The following is a 21,221-nucleotide window of genomic DNA, read 5'->3' as shown; positions in this document are numbered from 1 at the left end:
GTATAGAGCTGAATGAACATAGCAGGCCAAGCAGCATCATAGGAGCAGGAAAGCTGATGTTTCAGGCTTAGACCCTTTCTGAGGAAGGGTGTAGGCCCGAAACGTCAGCTTTCCTCCTCCTATGATGCTGCTTGACCTGCTGTGTTCATCCAGCTCTAAACCTTGTTATCTCAGATTCTCCAGCATCTGCAGTTTCTACTATCTTACAATTTTAATCCCAGTGATGTAGGCTGGATTTTGTGTTTTTAAGAAACGGTGAGGCAACATAGTAAATGAGCAGTGACCTGTGTTTTTCACACATGTAATAAAATGGACAAAAATGAAACTTTGCATTGGATGCCTCACCTCTCACCAGGGTGTGCTTTTATATTCCCCATCTCTGGACTCAGCCCAGAAATGGGTTCAGTTGTGTGACCTCATTGCCTTTGTCCACCAATCTCACCTAAGAGTGACTGAGAACATTAGGACTGGTGCATTCAAGTCTATGTCAATTTACACCCAGTTAAAAAATTAGCTATCAGTGATACACAACCTTGCATTTTGGATGTGTGGAGTCTCATTCCAGCAAAAGAAATTCCGTGTTCAGGACTTTTTAAAAAGTTAAAATTGTAATTTTATTTCATTCTTTCTCAATCACAGCTGTGTTTTCCAGTCTTCATTTTATGTGCTTTACTCTGTTTTAATCAAATTTATACTTCCTCCTTTATTCCTGATTTTGGTTGTGTTTCTCAGTGAGGATTCTTCAGTCTTATTGATTGTAGAGCTCCTCTCTTTCTTGTCCTGCTCACAATTTCACTGTAGACGGTGCTACACTGGAACAGGAATCAGGCCAGAGAAAAAAGGATGCTCAAAATCCCATTAAAACTTTGCGAGCAGCTTTCAGACAAACAGTACATGTTCAACACTAACTGTAAAATCCAGGCCTCTATAGCTGCATAATTCCTCTGCCACAGTAAAAACTTATTGCACTGCCTGCCACTCCAATTTCTTATAGTAGTGAGCCTCAACACTGTGGAACTTGTTAGTATTCTATCCAGGTTTTAAAAACCCAAGCTTAACTTCAAACAGGCATGAACTTTCTGAATTATTGTCTCATTTTTCTCCTGCTCTTTTCAATCTTACTGCTGCCTTACGTTTGTTGGCCTTTCACTTTGGATATCTCAGTTTAAGAAAAACACATTTTATGAAGGAGATTACAGAACATATTAGTATGGTGAAGCTGGAAACACATTCATAGAAACATAGAAACTTGAAAGAGTAGGCCACTTGGCCTTTTGAGTCTGCTTTGCAATTCAATACGATCAGAACCGAACCTCTATTTCAATGCCATATCCCTGCTACTTCCCCATACCGCTTGATGCCTTTAAAATGTAAAAAAGATCTATGTCTTTCTTGAATATATTGAGTGACTTAGTCTTCACAGCCTTCTGAGGTAGAGAATTTCACAGGTTCACCAGCCTTTGAGTGAACCAATCTTTCTTTAACTCAGTCCTAAATGTCCTACTCATATCCTGAGGCTTTGACTCCTCGTTCTAGATTCCTCAGCCAGGAGAAACATTTCCCCTGCATCTAGTCTGTGATCCCATCAGTGTAAAAAGTTAAAATCTGAGTTGTTTTTGTATAGGATGTATTTCATACAGTACTTGATTAACTGCCAGACTGGACTGTGTAAACTTTACCATCCATCAGGAGAGCTTCCCTGCTCTTTGAATTCTTCTACAGAATAATTTATGCCCCCTCAAGAGGGTGGATGAGAACACAGTTTAACGTTTGATCCAACATTAACCAAGTTCCACAGATCAAATCATTTGTCTTTCAAGGGGTGAAAACTCATTTGTTGAGGTGTATAACTTGTTCCTGTGCCTCATTTTCAATGTCCTTTCAATGTAACTCTTGCATCTTTGACCTGAGGATTGTAGGTATGAGTCACACTTCAGGACATAATCATTAGAGCAGTGTCTGGAGGGTTCTGCACTGTCAGAGGTACTGTCTTTCAAATGAGGCGTGAAACTGAACCTCCATCTGTCTTCTCAGACAAATGTAAATCAGCTTTTGGCACTTTTCAGGAAAGAACAGTGTTCCAGCCAACATTTATCCCTCAACTACCAAACAAAAAGAAAAGGTTAATTTGCTTGTTCAACTCACTGCTGTTTGAGAGACCTTGAATTGTACAAATTAGCTTCTCTTGTTCACAAAGTGACTATATTGGCTGTAAAGTGGAAAAAAAATTCTGAAAACTGTTAGTTATTGAGGTGTTGATTCTAGTTTAGTTGTACTTGGCCGTAATCTGTCCTTTGCTGAGTGCAGTTATGGCACCATTCACATTACAAATAGCATTGCTTGATTTAAGATTCTCCAATTCAGATCTCGTTGATAATAGTTGTGGTTGAGTTTGACACTATATTGGAATAGAACCTCACACTCAACAAAAGGTTGAATAATTCTTTGTTGCACTCAGCTGGGTCTTCCCATGAACTTCTCTAATACATACAATTCCCATTTAGTAGACCATGATTTTATTAATTGTGTACATTTTAATCTAATTAATGTTTGCACCCTTTTGAATTGACGACTCAATTCACCAGGGGATGTTTTGTTAAACTGCCTGATGATCTATCTAAATTCCCTCTTTCCGTTTATAGATCCCTCAGGCTGGTGGATAGGGAGACTGCGAGGGAAACAGGGACTGTTCCCTAACAACTATGTTGCCAAGATATAATCCTCTGTTACTATCAAAATCTATTGTAAAACCAAATCGGAGTATCATGATTCTGCAGGTGATGTTTTGCTGACTGGAGGACATACTGTATAGAAATCTAGTGTATAATTCAAAAGTATCGGTAGTCTGGAGCTACACAACAGCTAGGATAGTCCTGAAGAAACTGTAATTTATTGTATTTATATTTTTGTTTCCTCACAAATAAAGATGTATAACTGGTAGCTTAGAGAGAATGTTGCATTTAATTTCGATGATAGGTTATCTGTGTTTTATATTCTTGCCAGAAGTGCCCTTTGTCAATGAATGCTTAGCAGACCCTCATGTATTTCTTAGTGATCTGCTGTTTCTTCAGGAATAATAGTGATGAAAGGTGGAACTTTTCTTTTGGAGTGCATTCCAAATGGGGAAAAACCCTGAACTCTGCTGGGGTCATGAGGAACATTTGCATGTGACACCCAAAGAAAATAGTTTCAGCTTTCTCATCGCAATGGGGTTGTAAACTTTATTGACGATCTGTGTGAAGGTTCAAGGAGAAAGCAATCTTCTCAGTACTGTACAAATGTAACATTTGCATTTTAAAGTGCCTTTTAATTAAATACATAATGTGGCTGGTCCATATAAGTGCTATATCTGATGTAAAGTTGTGGTAATAAGAGAAAATGTTTTAGTCTGTTTCCTTTACTGTACGTTATGAAACTCTGATTATCCCTACAGGCTAATGTCTAAAAAATTGCATATCGTTATATTCTTCTGTACTTACTCTGTAAGCTTTAGGCCAGTGCTTACCAAATGTTTTTCCACTGTGACTCCATTTTGAGGCTCAAAAATTGCCATGGCTTCACAGCAAGACCTGTGAGGGAGGCTGTAAGGTAGAGTAGGTGGGTGGCTGCAGAGAACAGGGGCTTGTCTGTTAGACTACTGTTTTAGCTCAGTCAGAGCTCCATAGCTGTCAATAGCATTTAAAGCACATGATCCCAGACTTTTAGCTCCCAATCCTACTCGAGGTCTGGACCCCCTTCCACCACACAAACCACCAGCAGCCACACTTTGGGAAACCTTTCTTTAGGCTAAGCAACTAAAATATAGAAGCTCTGGTCAAATGCTGCTGCATTTTCTGTTTGGCCAGTATGGTAAATTTTATAAATTTATATATGGATGAGATTTAAAATGTACTAGGATTACTGGATTGACAATAATAAATTTTTTCAAAACTACAGTATCTGGAACAATTGTGCTTCATTTTTCACTCTATAATGGAGAGTGGCTCAAACACTGTACTGATTTAAACAGATCTAAAATAAACTCAAGCTGTGAAACTGGTTTCTTCACCCTTTCTCCCATCTGGTGTATGAGTAATGCAAATTAGAAATTCACTCTGGGGAAGGTAAACACTCAATTTTTGCAGTCTTTGCTTTTGGCTCCTGACAGAAGCAGAATGTCATAGCGTCACAGGTGGGCCAGCTGTATAAGAGGGCAAAGAGGAAAGAATAGAAAAGCAGTAGTGATAGGGATTGTCTCAGTTAAAGATGTGACTTCACCAATGGTCAGTTGCCTTGCTAGTGCCAGAGTCAAGGATATCACAGCAGCTCCAGGACATTCTTCTGGGAGAGGGTGATCAGCCAGAGACAGTGGTTCATGTTGGTACCAACGATGGAGGTAACAAGTGGGAATGTAATCTACAGTTCAAATTGAGAGAGAGAGCTAGATAGAAAACAGCAAACAGGAACACACAAGTGGTAATTGCCAGATAATCCCTATCCATTCACTCCTCTCCAAGTAATGTCATTGTACTAGTAATCTAGTTCTCCAGCTCAGTGCTCTGGGGACATGGGTTTGAATCCCACACGAGAAGGTGGAGGAATTCAATTCAATTCTGAAAGGCTGGCCTTATGGCAGTTTTATTTCATTAATCCCTTTTAGGGAAAGAAATGTCATCCTTTTCTGGTCTACATCCACCTCCAAACCTGCAGCATGGTGGTTGGCTCTAAACTGCCTTCTGAAATGGCCCTAGCAAGTACGATTAGGGCTAGACAATAATCTGGCCAACAATACCCACATCCTAACACAAGACTTTAAAAATCCACATGCCAGTGACCCCAGAAATATGGCTGGAAGGATTTTAGAAGAAAGGGCTTCAGATTCCTGGGGTACCAGGACTGACATTAAGGGGGGAAATGATAGCACCTGTCAGAGCTAGATCAGATGTATCTGGACAGAACCAGTCTATTCTGTAGCACTTTGCTTGTGCTGTTGGGGGGGAAAAAAAAAAAAGAGCTGAACTACTTATACAGGAATCAGAAGCCTCTAGTCTCTAGTAGGGTGCATTGCACTCTTGTGCACAAGATTCTGGCTGCGAAAGATAGCACTAGAATAGAGAACAGCAAGTGGAGTCAAAAGTAACAAAAAATTTTAAAACCATCAGTCAAATTTTAAATCAGATACCCTACATGTATATGAACACAGAATAAAGTAAATAAAATTGAGTTACAGGTACAGATTATCTTGTGCATTCATGGTGATGTGATGGTAACAGTAACAGATCCAAGTCAAGGCAGTGCCAGACTGACTTGAATATTCATTAAAAAAAAATGTGCAGAAGAAAAAAAAAAGGGAAGGTGGTTAGATGATAATGGTTAAGGAGAGTATTGATGTTGAAATGCTGGTGTTGGGGTGAAGTCACATAACACCACGTTAAAGTCCAAGAGGTTTATTTGAAATCACAAGCTTTTGGGGCATTGCCCGTACAACAGGTGACGTGAAACACGCAGGCACTGAAGTTATAAATCAAAGAGATTTTACAAATGGTGCAAATGGAGTGTCAATAGTACAAATAGTCTCTGCAGGTGATCAAGAGTGTCAGACAGTGAGAGTAGTGTCAACAGCTGACTAGCAGGTGAAGGGATGACCTATAAATTAATTGAGGAAGTGAGATAATTACAAAATATTAAAAATAGAATAATGTTAGAGACAAACCAAATGACTGGAATAACATGTTAAATGCAGGAGTCATATGCCATAGGACTAAAAGTAACAAAGTAATCCAAAACTACAAACTAAAAAAGGTAGTGAGATCACAAGTTAAAGGTGATAGTATTGAAACAGGAAGATTTTAAACAGATACAGAAAATTGTGGTGGGGGTTTCATGCGTATGGAACTTGGGTATCAGTTTCTGCTCTGCAGTTCTGCACTGCATATCACCAAGGCTGCTGTCGAGGATGCTTTGCTGAATGTCCTTGACCACTGAAGTGTTCCCTGACTGGGAGGGAACATTCCTGTCTGGCAAGTGTTGTGCTGTGTCTATTCATCTGTTGTCATAGCAACTGACTAGTCCCACCCATATACCATGCTTCAGGGCATCCTTGCCTGCAGCATATGTAGACTACATTGAGCATGTCTGCCCTGTACTAGGTGGGCAGTGACCCCACATGTGATCATAGTATCCATGTCAATAATCAAACGTATCTTGCAAAGGTTGGAGGTGCAATTGTTGTGTGGCACTGTGGTCAATGTTGTCCTGAAGGCTAGGCAGGTTTGCTACAAAACAAATTTTTTTTTAAAAAAAGCCTTTTGCAGTTGTTGGAAGGAGGGAAGTGAAGGTGTTAGGATGATCTTGGCAGGTGTTCAATGACTTGAAGGCTACAATGAAATGCATTTCCCCCCCCCCCCCCCCCCCCCTCCATTCTACAAGGAACCCCCAGCTTCTGTTACAACATTACAAACCTCTTACAGAAACTCAACTTGCACAGTGGTGGTGAACAGGAACATTCCTTGTCACACCATAGATGTTTCAACACTATGCCAACATCCCCAACTATAATAGCATTGCTGCAACAGCCTCCATACCAACAACTGTCAACTTCCAGACACCCTCCTACAACACATCCACTTCATCCTCAACAACATCTTAGCATTTGACAACCAGTTCTTCATTGAAGAAGATTGGAACAGCCATGGGACCAGATTTGCACCCCAATGTTTTCACACATACCAGTTCAAGCAAGATTTCTTTTGCTGCCCAGGACCTCCACTTCTCATCTTTAAACAACCAACCTTAGACCATCATCATTTGCAGCAAAACTACCTAGCCTTCAAGACAACATCACCACACAAGCCTGCCATGGCAACCTCCGGAAGACATGCCAATCAATCAATGGGAACACCACCCATCAGATACATGGCAGATACTCCTGTGACTTGGCCAATAGTATGCTGCAAGCAAGGATGCCCTGAGGCATCGTAACATTGGCAAGACAATGCAGATGTTGACACAGATAAATAGGCACCAGTGCAATGATTGCCATACAGGAATGTTCCCTCCTAGCCAAGGAACATTCCTGTAGGCCCTCCAATGGGGAGAGGACATTCAGCCTCTAATTTTTTGGGTAAGTATCCTCCAAGGCAGTCTTTGGAGATACACAACCCCAACAACTAGAATGGAAATTGATGCAGAGTTCCATACACATGAAGATGGCCTCAACTGTGATCTTGGACTCATGTTCTGTCATGCTACATGTGACCCCACTACACTGTCTGTAAAACCTTTGTCGTCCTGTTTTGACACTTTCACCTTGATCATTTGTGATGCCTCTACCTTAGTTAGTAAGGCCATAAGACAAAATGGCCCAATTTCTCTCTGCCATTCAATCTTGGCTGAGAAGTTCCTCAACCCCCATTCTCCCTGTAATCTTTGATAAAGAACCTACATCTCAGTCTTAAGTGTATTTAGTGACCTGGCCTCCATAGCCTTCTGTGGCAGTGAATGCCATAGATTCACCACTATCCGACTGAAGAAGTTTCTCCTCATCCCCATTCAAAAAAGGGTCTTCTCTTCACTAAAGAAGAATGTGCCCTCAGGTCCTTAGACTCTCCTACCAACGGAGAGATCTTCCCAACATCCACTCTATTCAGGCCATTCAAAATTCTAAGCTTCAATTAGACTTACTGGCGGTTGTCCACACTTCATTTCAAAAAAAAAAGAGAACAAAGTCAAGAAGATCATCCTTCTAAAAAGGAAGTAGTCAAAAATAAAAACAGAGGGTCATGAGTCCTCACCATTACTTGTGAGAATAAACTCTGTTCTACCTCCAAAGTGGAGAGATGCAACTGCCTAGTTGGTCTGTTCCTCTTTAAGAACTTGAGGAATGAAGATCTGTTCCTACAAAAAACTACCTATTGGAGAATCTATGTGGGAAAACAGCCAACTTCTGGTTGATCACTGACACCACTATCACTTGATCTTAAGCCATCTCTACAGTACACAACCCAGGTCACTCAAAGCCTTTTACAGCTCAGCATCACAAGCACAAGTGCTAAATACTTCTATCTCTACCACTGTTGGAAGAGGGCAAGAAGATTCCATCACTGGGTGAAAGACCTCAGGTCATTGACCTTCCAAACAAAGAGGGGCAGTTCCTTCCTGTCCACACTATGACCCCTCAAATTTTAATTTATCTTACATTATGTGTCACCCCTCAGTCTCCTCTGCTCCAAGGAGGACCCTTGCTTGCTTTAAATTGCAAAGAGCATGTGCTCTGAAAAAAAACCAGGATGTGCTTAGCAAAGCAACAGTGTACTTAAATACATTTAAGTTTAACAGTGAATGGCCTTTTACTGCTGCAACTGCTTTACATGTGCTTGGTGTTCACACCTAGGAATTCTACTTATGGAATAGACAACAACGTTTAAAAGGAACTTGCTACTTACACCAACTGGGAATTCAAAGGCAAGAGTATTTGCAAGTGGTAACTATAGTAATTTTATTTACATTTTGTATCAAGTTTGTCAAGCAAACTTAGTTGACATTTCAACTAACAGAATAATTATGCCCATTGCATTACAATGGAACCAGATCTCAAACCACATGAAGCAATATCACATTACAGTCAAGTATTAAACTTGATGGAATATTATCCTGTAGAGAAAGAAAAACATTAGGCAGCAATTGTTAGGATGACAACATTGACAAAGTCAAGTTGGTTATCAGGGGTTTGAAGAACTGGTTTTATAAATCACTAGCTTCATGACTCATTAAAACACTTACAATCTGGACCACCAAGATTTTAAAAAGAAAAAAATTTAAACAGTTAAAAAGAGGATCTTGTACACAGATTTACTTGGCCTTGCTTGTGCTAGCATGCTCCCACCCTCCCCCCTCTACTCTGCAGTACATTCCTGCACTGTTTCTTGGGGTATATTACAGTTAGTTTATCAAGTGGACATTAAAACTCAATAGGGATAATATGTGCAGTTTACAATTTAAGTTGGATCTTTAAACACATACTGGAGGGTCTATTACATTTCCATTGTTACACCATGAAATTTTTGCCTTACATCAAAAAAGTCTGTTTTACTTGCATTGTTTATTTAATGAAAACCTTAACTTTGCAGGAGCTTGACCGAATAGCTTCCCTTTGTCCTGTTAGATGCTAGTTAACTTTTTGGGGGTGGGTTTGGAACAAGTCAATACATTGACGCATACATGACTGAAGTTACTGGATCTCCAAAACCAGGTCTGTGGACACAAGTGAAATAAAAACACATTCCTTAATTTTAATCCACCCTGTAGCAAAATTGGGATTAGATCCATAGCTTTATTAACTGCTGGACTTTAAAAATAAGATGCTCACTTTTACGATGTTCCTTAGACTTAGTCTGAAGAATGGAAAAGTGCAAAGAGCAAGTCCTAAGACAAGACAGTCAGCCCCATGAGAATGAGATCAGTGAATTTAAAATGAGAAAACCAATAGATTCCATTTGCATTGCAACAAAAATGGTATAGTTTTAAGATGAGTTGGCAAGAAAAATAAACGTTTAAAATATAAAACATGGAAAATCTAAAAGTGAAAGAACAGTTTGCAACTGGCCTCCATGGGAAGTACAAAAAAAACACTTTGGGTCAGCTTCAGGAGGACAGCCAGGACTTCAGTCCCTCCAAAGCACAGCAGATAAAGATCAGAAGCATGCTGAAGTGAAACTCAGTTATTCAAACCCAGTCTGTTGGTTTAAAAAGTTAAAAAAGGTTTTGAATGGTATGTGCCCTTTGGCATGAGGCCAGTTAAATTGGCATAAAAAGCTGTCCAAAGGCCTGACCAAGCACAACAGCAGCAATTCTTCTATTTGAAAATAAAACCAAAGTGCAATTGTGTCCATCTTACTCTTTAGATGGTTATAGCAAGGAAGAGGCCAGTCCTTTGATTAATGCAGACTTCAGTTGAGGAATGGTACTTATTTTCAGCAGTTTAGGACTTGCATATTTGTTCTTTATCGCCTAAGAAAAGAACAAAAAGTCATTAAGCTGATGCTAAAGATGCTCAAAAACAAAATCTTGCACTAGATGTTTACTTACTACATGCTTTGTTAGGCCTTCATTCATTTTCACTACATTCTTTGCCATGTGCTTCATAGTCAAATGCAAGGCATCTTCTGTGTAGCCAGTGTAGTATTTTTGAACTGCTGTCTGGGGGTGGGGAGGTTGGCGGTTGAAGAGAATGAGAAGAAAGACTTTAAAAAGTTATTTAGATTTTCCTGTCTGAATGCAGTGTGTTGCTAGTACACGCTGGGGACTGTGCCTTCAGGCAAGATGGGATGCGAAGGACACATAGCAGGCAGAAGACAAAGATCAGCCATTTGCTTGACAAAGCTAAATTAAAAAGATGTAAACAGATGTCAAGTCAATCATACTGCCATGTACCATGTACCAATATAGCTAGTTGCTAAGTGGTTTTGGTGCAGTCCAATTTAACTATTAAAAAGGTAAAAAAGTCAGTACCCTCTGCAAAACAAAGAAATATGATCTAAAACAAGTAGTTCTACCTACCCATTTACTTTGGTCCAAGACTCTGAAAGACAGGCAAAGTGCAGCTGCTGCAATTTCAGAAGGGGGAATATGCACCATGTTATAGTCTATGACTGTTAGTTCCATTAGGTATTTTGCAAGAGTGTATTTCTCAGCATCAACCTGTCAAAAGTTTACATTAAACAGTATTTAGAATTTGATGTAAAGTGCAACTTTTTTTAAAAAGACAGGCCATGAGTCAGCATTAACTTCTCATTTACACCTTGGTCAATGTTTTGGGTCCAGTGACCCTTTTTCTCCTGCACAGGTGCTACCAGACCTGGTGAGCTTTTCCAGCAGCTTTATTTTTGTTACTGATTTACAGCATCTGCAGTTCTTTCAGTTCACAAGCTAAAAAGTGCCCAGAAAATGGCCTTCCTACAAGTTTAGGAAAATGCCATACTTACGTCAGTCTTTGATGCTCGCCTCAGAAAATGCAGTGGAAGTGGGCGGCCCAATTTAAAATCAAGTTCTTTAAGAATAAGTATTTCCATTTGACGGATCTGACTCTTGGTATAAGCATTGTCTGTGATGTAAACAAAGTCTCCTATGGCTGGAGGATACATTTCCTCATATTTAGAAGCAAGAAGCATGGCAGTCACAGCAACCAACTGGAGTTTTTTGCGGGAAACTGGCTGGCTCTGAAAAGAAGGAACAGTTGCAATCTTGTTTGGTAAAGTTGGCAAACAAGGGAATAAAACAATTGGCATTAAAGCCCAACATCAAGTGCAATCTACCTTCACAAGGTGAGGCAGCCCATCTGGCCCACTGTTTTTTAAAACAAAGCTTAAAGTTTGTGCATGGTGCATTACCAATTGCCATTCACTTCCCTCCCCTATACCTTTACACATCTGGATAGAGATTATCTAATGCCTCATGCGAACTTGCTTCCACTCGTTCCATGTATAGCATTTTAGACCCCAGCTCCTCATTTTGGATTTGCTTCTTTTACAAGGCACTTAAAAACCCAGCTTTTCCTTGATCCTGCAGTGGGAACAGTTCTCCCATCTATTCCATGGCCTGCCCCAGATCTCTCCAACTTCCCCTCCAGGGAGAACAGTCTCCATTCCTTCAATCTGAAAGAACAGGTTGCAAATCCCTGTAACCAGACAGGGTAGAGAAAAAGTTCACTTGTGCATTCTTTCCAGTGCATTTGCATCCTTCCTATGCAGGAGTGCTAGAACTGTACACAGCACTCCAGATGAGGTCTAACAAGTGCCTTCTCCAGATTCAGCAGCACCTCCTCGCTCCTATTTTAACCTCCTCCCCAAATTAAGGCCCTGAACACTGCTTTATTAATTGCTCTCTATATGCCCTGCAACCTTCAGGTGATCCATGTACATCTATAGCTAGGTCCTTCTGCTGATTTTTGGCCAGCAGAACACAGCAACAAATCAAAAATGGATCATTTCATGCTCATCTGTCCCCAAACATTTTCTAAAGTTCTACATCCTTAGTCTGCAGTTCTCCATGTTTCATCTGATGTGGAAGTTTTAAATTGTGCCCTGCACATCCACATTAAAATGAGAAAAAGCTCCCAATACCAAAACTCCTGGTAATGTCTACAAAGCTTTCTCTGGTGTAGAAGTATCCACTGACCAGCTTCCTATTACTCAGCCAATTTTGTACTGATGTCCCTTTTATTGGCTCATTCGTAACCTGCCTCAGATCAGTATCAAAGGCCACGTACACTACATCCATTTCATTAATGTTAACGCTTCACCTCAAACTCCAGCAAATTGCTCAAAACATGTTCCTTTTTAAAAAACCCATGCTAATCTAATCAACTCCCTTTCTTTCCACAAGGAAAATTGATGCCAAAAAGATCCCCCCCCCACCCCACTCGAGATTACTGGGCTTGTCCTTTTACAAGTTCTCTTTTCTAAAAGAAAAATACTTACAATTTTTCCACCTTCTATCCAGACTTGTGGGGTGCCAAGAGATTATGGCTAGTGCTCCTGCAATCCCTTACTCCTAATCTTTAATGCAATCTGAGCCGAGTACCTTAGCAATTTTAAGTACCACACACCATTTAAAACCTCACTGACCTGTTTTCAGTCACAGCCTGGGTAGCATTTCCTTTTTGAAGGCAGATAAAGTATTCATTTAGTACATCAGCCATGCCCACTACCTCCATTTGGTGGAAGACAACCACCTGCCTGGTCCCCTTCAGTCACCCAAGGGGAGCAATTCAATTGGGACTCAATTTGTTTTGCTTTTAATTCACCCATTTTGGGCAGAAAATTCATGTCGTAAGCAAGAGTCTTCATCTGGCGTCTCCTCATCCAGCAAGCACTGGATTGACTGGTCATACCTTCCCCATCAGGCAATATACCTGATGCTACTTGAACCATTGCTTTTGCAAGTAGCCTGTTGTCCAGTTACCATTTCCTCCAGACCAAGTCTAGGATTTGAAGCCCTCCCTCTGACACACTTTTCCAGGCATGTATTCAATAGCCCTCTATGCAACTGTATTAATCTAGAGATTACTGTAAGAGGGGTCTTTTGCTACCTAGACCCCAAATCGAGGGGGCCACATTCACCTTCTGATGCAAGTCTTGGTAGTTATGTGGACCAGAACGTCCAGCAGTTCAGCCTTCTCCAGAGGGAGGAGTGACGAGCTAACACCACAGAGAAAATACTATTTCTGGAGTCACTGACTGCCAGGAACACCTGTATGTTCCTTGACTAATGGATCCCCATTGTTCCTTCCCTCCACATGCTGGAGGCAGCATGGTGCTACCATTTGTCAGAGTTCCAAAAGAGAGCTCAAACTTTTCTGCAGCTGAAAGCACTTCCTGCACAGGCATCATCTGATTAACAGGCTGAGATCTTGTTTGATGTTCTACTTGAACAACCTACATCACACAGGAAGTGTAGTCCCAAACATCCTGATATTAAAAAGATCAATGACTAGTAATATTAAACTTGTACTAGCCCTTCTTTCAATGTTGAAGGATGCTCATATTCAAGCTTACCACTCGTGACATTTTCTCAACCTCAAACCACCATAGGCTAGGTCATCTCCTGAAGCCATTAGGCTGCATCTCCTCTCTGGGAGGTGTTGAAGCTGAAGCAGACTCAAGGATAAACAGCCTCATTACACGAACAGGCCTTCCCATTTGGGATCTACTTGTGTATTGATGGGCATAGTATTGGAATGACTTCCACACAAAAGCATGCTCATGATTAACCGTTTCAGTCAAAAAAACCCAATAGTAGCAGAGTTGGAACAAGGGGCATGAAGTGACCCATTTCTGAGAGCCTGGCTCCCAGCTCACCCAGGACATTATGAAGTGATTTGTGGCTGACACTTTTCCTGGTTGAGAAGGAGCTTATGTTTAAAGGGAAGATACAAGCCCCACAAATTTAGAAAATTTTCTAACAAACACAGCTTAGTGTTGCAGATCCTAAGAGACTTTTGCCATTGTCAAAAATAAAAACACGAAGACTTGCCTGCAGGAAACGATCCATGATAGCCAAAGTCATGTATAGTGTTTCTTGCAGCAGGCGGAATTTTGAGTGAACTTGAATTAGCCAGTCAACTAGAATTGCACGCATACGTTCATTTATTTCTTGGCCCTCAAGGTAATGAGGTCTGATTGCTTGCTCCATCTGTCAGAAAGCAATAAACAGAAAACATTATTGGCCACAAAAATAAATGGAGTGAAAGTGGCATTTTTAGCTGTATTCCAAACACCTGATGCAGTATGTGCAACAAACTACACCTTCCTTTATCAGAGATGAGACAGTTTTTAAGTTATGCTGAAAATATTAAGATTATGGCTGTGAATCAAGTAGGATTGAATAATCAAATTGACCCTTGCTCAGGTGTTCCACATGAATGCTGTTCTAAAATCAACTGCATACTGAATCAGTTATTCAAGGTTGACTTTTCCACAAGCAAATTTAAAATTGCTGCGTGAACAAGACCTGAATTCCCATCCAAATGCCTCCAATTGAGAGGAGAAAGTGTAGGAAAATGGATCAGTTAAGAGTTTGTCAAGTGGATTTAGGAATCCAAAGGAATCTCTGCACTTAGTTAACACAATGCAGTGGATGTTGCATATTTGGACTTAAGCAATTTAATTTGCTAGCACATGAAAATTTGGCTGGGAAATATGAAATCTATGGGGGTGGTGACAGGTCCTTGCAACATGGATTACCGGCTGGGTACAGAGATGAGGGTTGATATAGATGGCCATTCCCTAGGGAAAACTGGTGTTTTTCCTGATGGGTATAAACAACTTGGAAATGGGAGAGGTGGGCAAACTAAGGTTGCAGATGATACCAAGCTTGGGAGAATTATGAATGCCACGGATGACAATTAGAGACTTTAATAGGACATTGAAGTATCTGCTAAATGGGCAGACGAATTTCAATGCTGGAAGAGTAATGAGGTAATTCATTTTGATAGAAGAAACATGGAGACCTACAGGCCCAAAAGGGTGACTACAGGAGCAGAGGTGATGCACTCCAAATTATGAGCAATTTTGGACAGGGCAGTGAGGGATATTCTGTTTCCAGCCAGTTGTAGGAGTAATTTGGGTGGGGAGGGAGAAAAGGTGTTGTGTTGCAATTTCAAGATCAATGTTCAAGAGAACTAGGAGTGAGATGGGGAGAAAAAATTCTATGTCAAGTCATCTGGATTTGCAGTGTGCTGCAAGAAAGCACATGAAAGTGAATGCTATACAAAAGGTTTCAAAGAATGGATACATTTCAGACAGTGAAAAATATAGATGGCAGAGATATGGCTGGAGAATGGGGCTAGTTGGTAGCACACAATCTATGTCACTTGGGAGGTCCAGAATAAGACTCCTTGTACTTTACATTAGAAATTGCCCCTCTCCGGAGACTGCCAAGTATCTCCAGCACTCATTTCAGTGAGTCAACATCTGCAATATTTTAGTTTTTCCAAGAGAACAGCTCCTAGAGGATCAGAAGCACTGGAAGGTCCTTCAGAACAAACTCAGATTTAGGACCAAATATTCTAGACCAAAAGAAAGCTCAAAAAAGAGAGAGAGTTAAACCAAGAGCAAGTGATTACTTAGATATATTTACAACTAGCTTCAACAGCATGGCCAGATCAAAGTCTACTCACCTCTAGCTGCCGCAGATATTCGTAGATGTCTTTTATATACTGGCTACACATCTGAGGATTATCACCATCTTGCGCATCAATGTCTTCCACCTTCAGTATGGCACCAGAAAAAGCTTGACAAAGCTCTTCCTCTTTCATGGAGGCATCTTCTGTCATTGAGATATCCATAGGAGTTGGAGACATGGGGGCCTTTTAACAGAAATAAAAACAACAAGACAGACATGAAAAGGAAGTTTGTCTTATTCATCCCCTCCAAAAGGAAAAACAAAAATAAATAAATAAGCACAGAATGAAGTTGTAATACATACCTGTGGAATGGGGTCCTCGGGTATTGGCTTTGTATTCTGAACTGCTTGCTTTAACCCATGAGCTGCTGGCTTCACTGCCTGAGCTACAGGTTTTGGGACTTGTTTTGGCAAAGCTTTTCCTTTTGGCTTGGGCACCACTGGTTTAGAAACCATATTTGTCATTTGTTTTTTCTGCAAATAGACAGCAAAAATATTCATAGTGTCTGAACAAATTGAGCGGGATGATCTTTAGTCTTTAAAAGAGCTTTACCTGCTCTGCTCGTGTCATGACACGATTTGCCAAGTCTCCCAAAACTGGCCTTCGGGCAGCTGCAGTCACCTTTGTTGTTGGCTTGACTGGTTCAATATTTTCTAAGTTCCGATGACCCTAAATAAATTGAAGGTAGGTTAATATCAACTTAAAAAACAAGCTGGGATGTGCAGCCTTCAGACTAAACAAAAACCAGCTCAGTTCCAAGTACAGACTTTCACACAGTTCCACATCTCACTGCAATCAGATTAGTGTGATGGGTAGAAAGGAATATTCAGGCCACGTTTATGTTGCCGTTCTCACTCAGCCATTGGCCCTCCACACAAGACTTCTGTTGGTTGAGTGGAAAACCCCTTGGCTCCAATAGAAATCTGTCATCTTGATCTGATTGTAACATGTGACATCAAGTGAAAAACTAATGCTTTGCATGCTACCCATTCAAATCATAGCTTACACAAGTGCATCAAAGTGCTAGAACAGAATGAAGAGCAGTATTACAGCTACTGAGAAAGATTAATTCCAGTGTCTGTGTAGAAGTTCTTGTTACAAGATCTTGGGATTAAGAATTAAGGCTTCAATATCTTGTTCTGAATGGGTTTAGCCAAGTTCTCTGGCTAGATCAGTTACCATTTAAAATACATAAGAACATGAAACAGGAGCAGGAGCAGGCTGTCTGACTCTCCAAGTCTGCTCTGCTATTCAATAAGATCATGGCTGATCTTTGTGGACTCAGGTCCACTTACCCAGGCTCTCACCATATCCTGTAATTGTTCAAAAAATATCTACCTTAGCTTTAAAAATAAAATGTTTACTGAAGTAGCATCAACTACTTCACTGGGCAAGTAATTCCATAGATTCACAACCCTCTGGGTGAAGAAGTTCCTTCTCAATTCAGTCCAAAATCTGCTTCCTCTAATCTTGAGGCTATGCCCTCTTGTCCTAGCTTCACCTGCCAGTGGGAACATCCTCTACTTCTATCTTATCTAGTCCCTTCATAATGTGTCTATTAGGTCCCCCATCTCAATCTTCTGAATCCCAATCTACTCAGTTTCTCCTCATAAAGCCAACCCCCTCAACTCCAGAATCAACCTAGTGAACCCTCTCTGCACCCCCTCCAGTGCCAGTACATCTACCCTCAAGTAGAGAGCCCAAAACTGCACACAGTACTCCAGGTGTGGCCTCCCCCAGCACCTTGTACAGCTGCAACATAACCTCTGCTTTTAAACTCAATCCCTTTAGCAATGAAGGGCAAAACTCCATTTGCCTTCCTAATTACTTGTACCTACAGATCAGCCTTCTGTGAATCCTGGACAAGGACACCCAGGTCCCTCTGCATAACAGCATGCTGCAACTTAACCATTCAAGTAATAATCCCTATTATTATTCCTACCAAAATGTATGACCTCACATTTATTTACATTGTATTCCATCTGCCAGACCTTTGCCCACTCACACGATGTATCTATGTTCCTCTGCACACTTTGCTCTGCCACTCATCTGTCATCCACAGACTTTGACACCCTACACGTGGTCCCCAATAGGAAGTCATTGCACAAGAATCAGCCTGGCAAGTCAACTATCCGCTGTCTAGTCAAACTATGCTCTTGGGCAAGTGCCTGTAACTTCAGAAAAGGGGGGAGAAAAAAAAAAGGAGAATCAGCTACTCTTAATCCAGGCCCATAGTCAAGGACTAAACAAAGCAAGGGTAGCCCTACGGGAGGAGAGAGTGCATAGCTCACGAAGAGTGGAAGGAATGACAGACACTTTGACCCTGCATTTCCAAATGCTGGTTAGGGCGATTTAGAGTGGTGCAGGGGCAAGACCTCAATGCAAACTCAAGCAGGGGATTTGGCTAAGACCTGTTAAAGAGTGGGTACAGATGAAAGGGCAATTATGTAATAAGCATGAATTTTCTAGAGCTATTTGGCAGCAAAGCAACTTTTTTTTGCTTTCATAGATGAGCCAGAATACAGAGGCGGGGGGGGGGGGGGGGCGCGCGCGCGCGCGCTTTGGTCTCAATATTGTGGTCAAGAACATTTAATATCATTGGGCGATATCTGCAGTCACATCATGATGCAATCAGGAAAGTGTAGAGCACTGCTGAAGACAGGGAAAGTCAAAAGACATAACGAATGGTTGAGCAAACTGACGGCTGGAAGTGGAAGAGGAAAGGGCTAAGTTTCAGCATTCTCCCCCCACCCCCCCCCCCCCCCAACCCCCTGACCAGGGGAGAAAGAGAAAGATGCAGAATAGAAAAAAAATTGAACTTGGTAAGAAATACAAAGTGGCCATTGACAGATCGGAGATACAGCACCCACAGTTGCTGAGGGGTAGCAAATGAGACCAACAGGGAAGAAAAAAGACTTCTCAACCAGTCTTGAGAGAAGTGAGCGTAGGAAACATGGGCAGCTGGAAGGCGAGTCAAGACAGAGGCTGAAGGGAAGGAGGAAAACAATAGAGATCCCCAGTATAAAACAAGGCAATACGAAGAGAATGGACGGTGTTAGTCGGGAGATTAAGATTTTTGTTGGATAATACAGCGAGACTAGCTTGGTCGACGATCGGCGGAGGCCACACACACAATAACGTCAACCATTCGGAGCAAATCTGCAGGCGCCCAGTAGTCTTTAGCTCAACCACCATTTTGGTTGAGATATTGCATGACATTTTCCTACTAAAAATTTGGAAGACATTATCGCAAGATGTCGGATCAAATATAACCAGATGTTTCAACTCAGCATTGCTCTTTAACCCTCAGACCCTAGAAGCACAGCACAACTGAAAATATTGGGAGCTGAACCGAGATCAGAATCTACTCAAATTTGGATTTTTTAAAAAAAGCGAAAAACACGTTAGATTAAGTGGAAAAAAAAAAGAGTTGCTGGGAAGCTCAGGGAGTCTCTCTTCACAAGCGTCGTGAGGCCTGCTGTCTTTTGCAGCAGGATGTTTCTGACTATAATTTGGGTAAAAAAAAAGTCGGCAAGTAGAGACAGAGACAGAAAGCCCAACACGTTCGGTATTTTAAAACAATCCTTCAGAGGAGTAAGTACAAACATTCTGAAAAATCGAGTCAATCCGTAGGAGGAAGAAAGAGAGATATGGAAATACTCGGGAAACAAAAACACAAAAGTTAGATATTCAGGGCTGGGAAACTCTACCACGTGCTGCTTCCTCCCGAAGCGAGAGGGAAATTGAACTTACAACATTGCGGCGAGTGAGAGCCATCGCCGTCAGCACAGGACACCTCACCGAGCTACGGGGAGCAGAGAGAAGGGGAAGCTCCGAGGAGGAAGGTCGGTCGGTCGGTCGGTCGCTAGCCCTACACAGGGTCCCTCTCCAGCGGCAAGCTTACGGTCAGCCGAGCAGTCAGCGGTACCGGAGAATCAGCACGGCACTAGTTCCGGGATTTCTCAAAAAGATACACTTCACTCCCCGCGAATCTTTCAAATACTGTTTCTTCCCCTCTGATTGGCCAGAACTAGACAGGGTGCGCACCTCTTATTGGCTATCCGTCGCGCTTCTGGAATGCGTTTCTATGGAGATGCCTCGTTTGGAATCAGAACCTTTAAATTATTTCCACAAAAGTCACTCAATGTCATAGAAAGCGCTGGTCAGGATATTTCGGGGGTGCCTGCCGGAATGAAGCTCTGGGCATAGATCTGCTTCACCTCTGGAGCTATCGTTCAGAGTAGACCAGCCCTTATTCCTACTGCATGTTACAACATTTGCAGCAGCTCATTTTGACAATGTGTGGTCTCCATCTTCACCCCTAAATCTAATGTTCTGAAGGAGGGAGTTGCATTTGTATACTGTCTTTCACAACCTCGGGGCGCTTCAAAGCACTTTGATACCAAATAAGTACTTTTAAAGCACAGTCTCTTTTGTTCTGAATGCTTTCTGAGCTTCATGTATCCTACACTCCTCTACTATAAATGGAGACGATTTCATCGCACTCCTGATCTGAGTGTTGAAGGTGGCGGACAGGCTTTGGAGAGACAGGAGGTGAATTACTTCCGGCAGAATTCCCACGCTTTCACCTCCTCTGGTAGACACAAGTTTGGATGTCTGGCCCAGTTCAGCATGTGGTCAACGGTAAATTGCAGGATGTTGAAAATAAGGATAATTCACTCACAGTAATGTCACTGAATGTCAAGGGGTATTTGATTCTCTCTTCATGAAACTAGTCATTTCCTGGCACGTGTGTGGCATGAATGGTGCCACTTATTGGCCCAAGCTTGAACCATGTTCTTATTGCATTTGAACATGGACTGCTTCAGTATCTGAGGTCTACTGAATAGAATGCTAAACATCGCATAATTATCGGTAAACATTCCCACTGCTGACTTCATGAAGGCAGGAAGGTCACTAATGAGATAATGGGAACTGCAGATGCTGGAGAATCCAAGCTAATAAAACGTGAAGCTGGATGAACACAGCAGGCCAAGCAGCATCTCAGGAGCACAAAAGCTGACGTTTCGGGCCTAGACCTAGGCCCGAAACGTCAGCTTTTGTGCTCCTGAGATGCTGCTTGGTCTGCTGTGTTCATCCAGCTTCACGCTTTATTAACAAGGTCACTAATGAAGCAACTTTACATGGTTGGGCGTGGGATTTTAATCTGAGGAACTGGGACTTTTGTGCTGCAGAGTTAGTGTTTGTATCTCTAGACCCAGAGAACTGGGAATGTCCCACCTGCTTCAGAGTTGCAGAGTAGCATCTCTGAATGGGGTGATTAGAAAATATCCACCCCGAGAAACTCCTATAATGAAATCTTTGGCCTGAACCGATTGACCTCTGACAATAACAGCCAACGTCCAACTGCAAGAACTGCAGATACTGGAGTCAGGTCTTGGCAAAGGGTGTAAACTCAAAATGTCAACTTTGTTTCTGTATGTGTGCAATCAGTAGAGTATTCCCTTGTTACATATTGCCTCAGTTTTGATAAGATTTGTTGATGCCATTATCAACAAAAGCTGCCTTGATGTCAAGGGCAGTCTCTCTCCTTTGTCCA

General features: G+C 41.6%; 2 protein-coding genes across 6 annotated transcripts in view; one reads left to right on the top strand and one right to left on the bottom strand.

Annotated features, from left to right (window-relative positions):
* The window catches only part of myo1ea (myosin IEa), a 140,610-nt gene extending 136,593 nt beyond the window's left edge, over nucleotides 1-4,017 (top strand). For all 3 annotated transcript variants that reach the window (XM_048562752.2, XM_048562751.2, XM_048562753.2), the window contains one exon: nucleotides 2,643-4,017. In XM_048562752.2, coding sequence (XP_048418709.1) covers nucleotides 2,643-2,719 — 77 coding nt within the window. In that variant the 3' untranslated portion in view covers nucleotides 2,720-4,017. The remainder of the gene's footprint in view (nucleotides 1-2,642) is intronic.
* Nucleotides 628-19,642, bottom strand: ccnb2 (cyclin B2). 3 transcript variants are annotated; one of them, XM_048562757.2, is made up of 10 exons: nucleotides 19,415-19,642; nucleotides 16,214-16,330; nucleotides 15,964-16,134; nucleotides 15,656-15,844; nucleotides 14,011-14,169; nucleotides 10,962-11,195; nucleotides 10,537-10,677; nucleotides 10,066-10,176; nucleotides 9,875-9,987; nucleotides 628-812 (listed from the first exon to the last, which is right to left on the bottom strand). In XM_048562757.2, exons 1-9 carry the CDS (start codon nucleotides 19,436-19,438, stop codon nucleotides 9,886-9,888), a joined length of 1,248 nt encoding a protein of 415 aa, XP_048418714.1. In that variant the 5' UTR covers nucleotides 19,439-19,642; the 3' UTR covers nucleotides 628-812; nucleotides 9,875-9,885. The 3 variants fall into 3 exon arrangements, 2 of the variants coding, with proteins under 2 accessions (XP_048418714.1, XP_048418711.1); XM_048562754.2 differs by lacking the exon at nucleotides 628-812 and having other exon boundaries at nucleotides 8,452-9,987; XR_007250595.2 differs by lacking the exon at nucleotides 628-812 and having other exon boundaries at nucleotides 9,876-9,987; nucleotides 10,066-10,172.
* Between the last annotated feature and the right edge of the window lie 1,579 nt (nucleotides 19,643-21,221).

Source organism: Stegostoma tigrinum, chromosome 33 (genome assembly GCF_030684315.1).
Source record: "Stegostoma tigrinum isolate sSteTig4 chromosome 33, sSteTig4.hap1, whole genome shotgun sequence".
NCBI classification, from domain to species: Eukaryota; Metazoa; Chordata; class Chondrichthyes; order Orectolobiformes; family Stegostomatidae; genus Stegostoma; species Stegostoma tigrinum.
Note: the sequence above shows the minus strand (reverse complement) of the source record. Positions and strands in the feature narration are given on the sequence as shown.

What these genes read in the sequence shown, in the direction of transcription:
- ccnb2 (XM_048562757.2), bottom strand. Translation starts at nt 19,438, where the DNA reads ATGGCTCTCACTCGCCGCAATGTT. An exon ending in TCATGGATCGTTTCCTGCAG is followed by an intron (nt 11,196 to 14,010) that starts GCAAGTCTTCGT and finishes CCTTCTTTTCAG; the next exon opens with AGCCAGCCAGTTTCCCGCAA. An exon ending in AAGGCCTAACAAAGCATGTA is followed by an intron (nt 9,988 to 10,065) that starts GTAAGTAAACAT and finishes TTCTTTTCTTAG; the next exon opens with GCGATAAAGAACAAATATGC.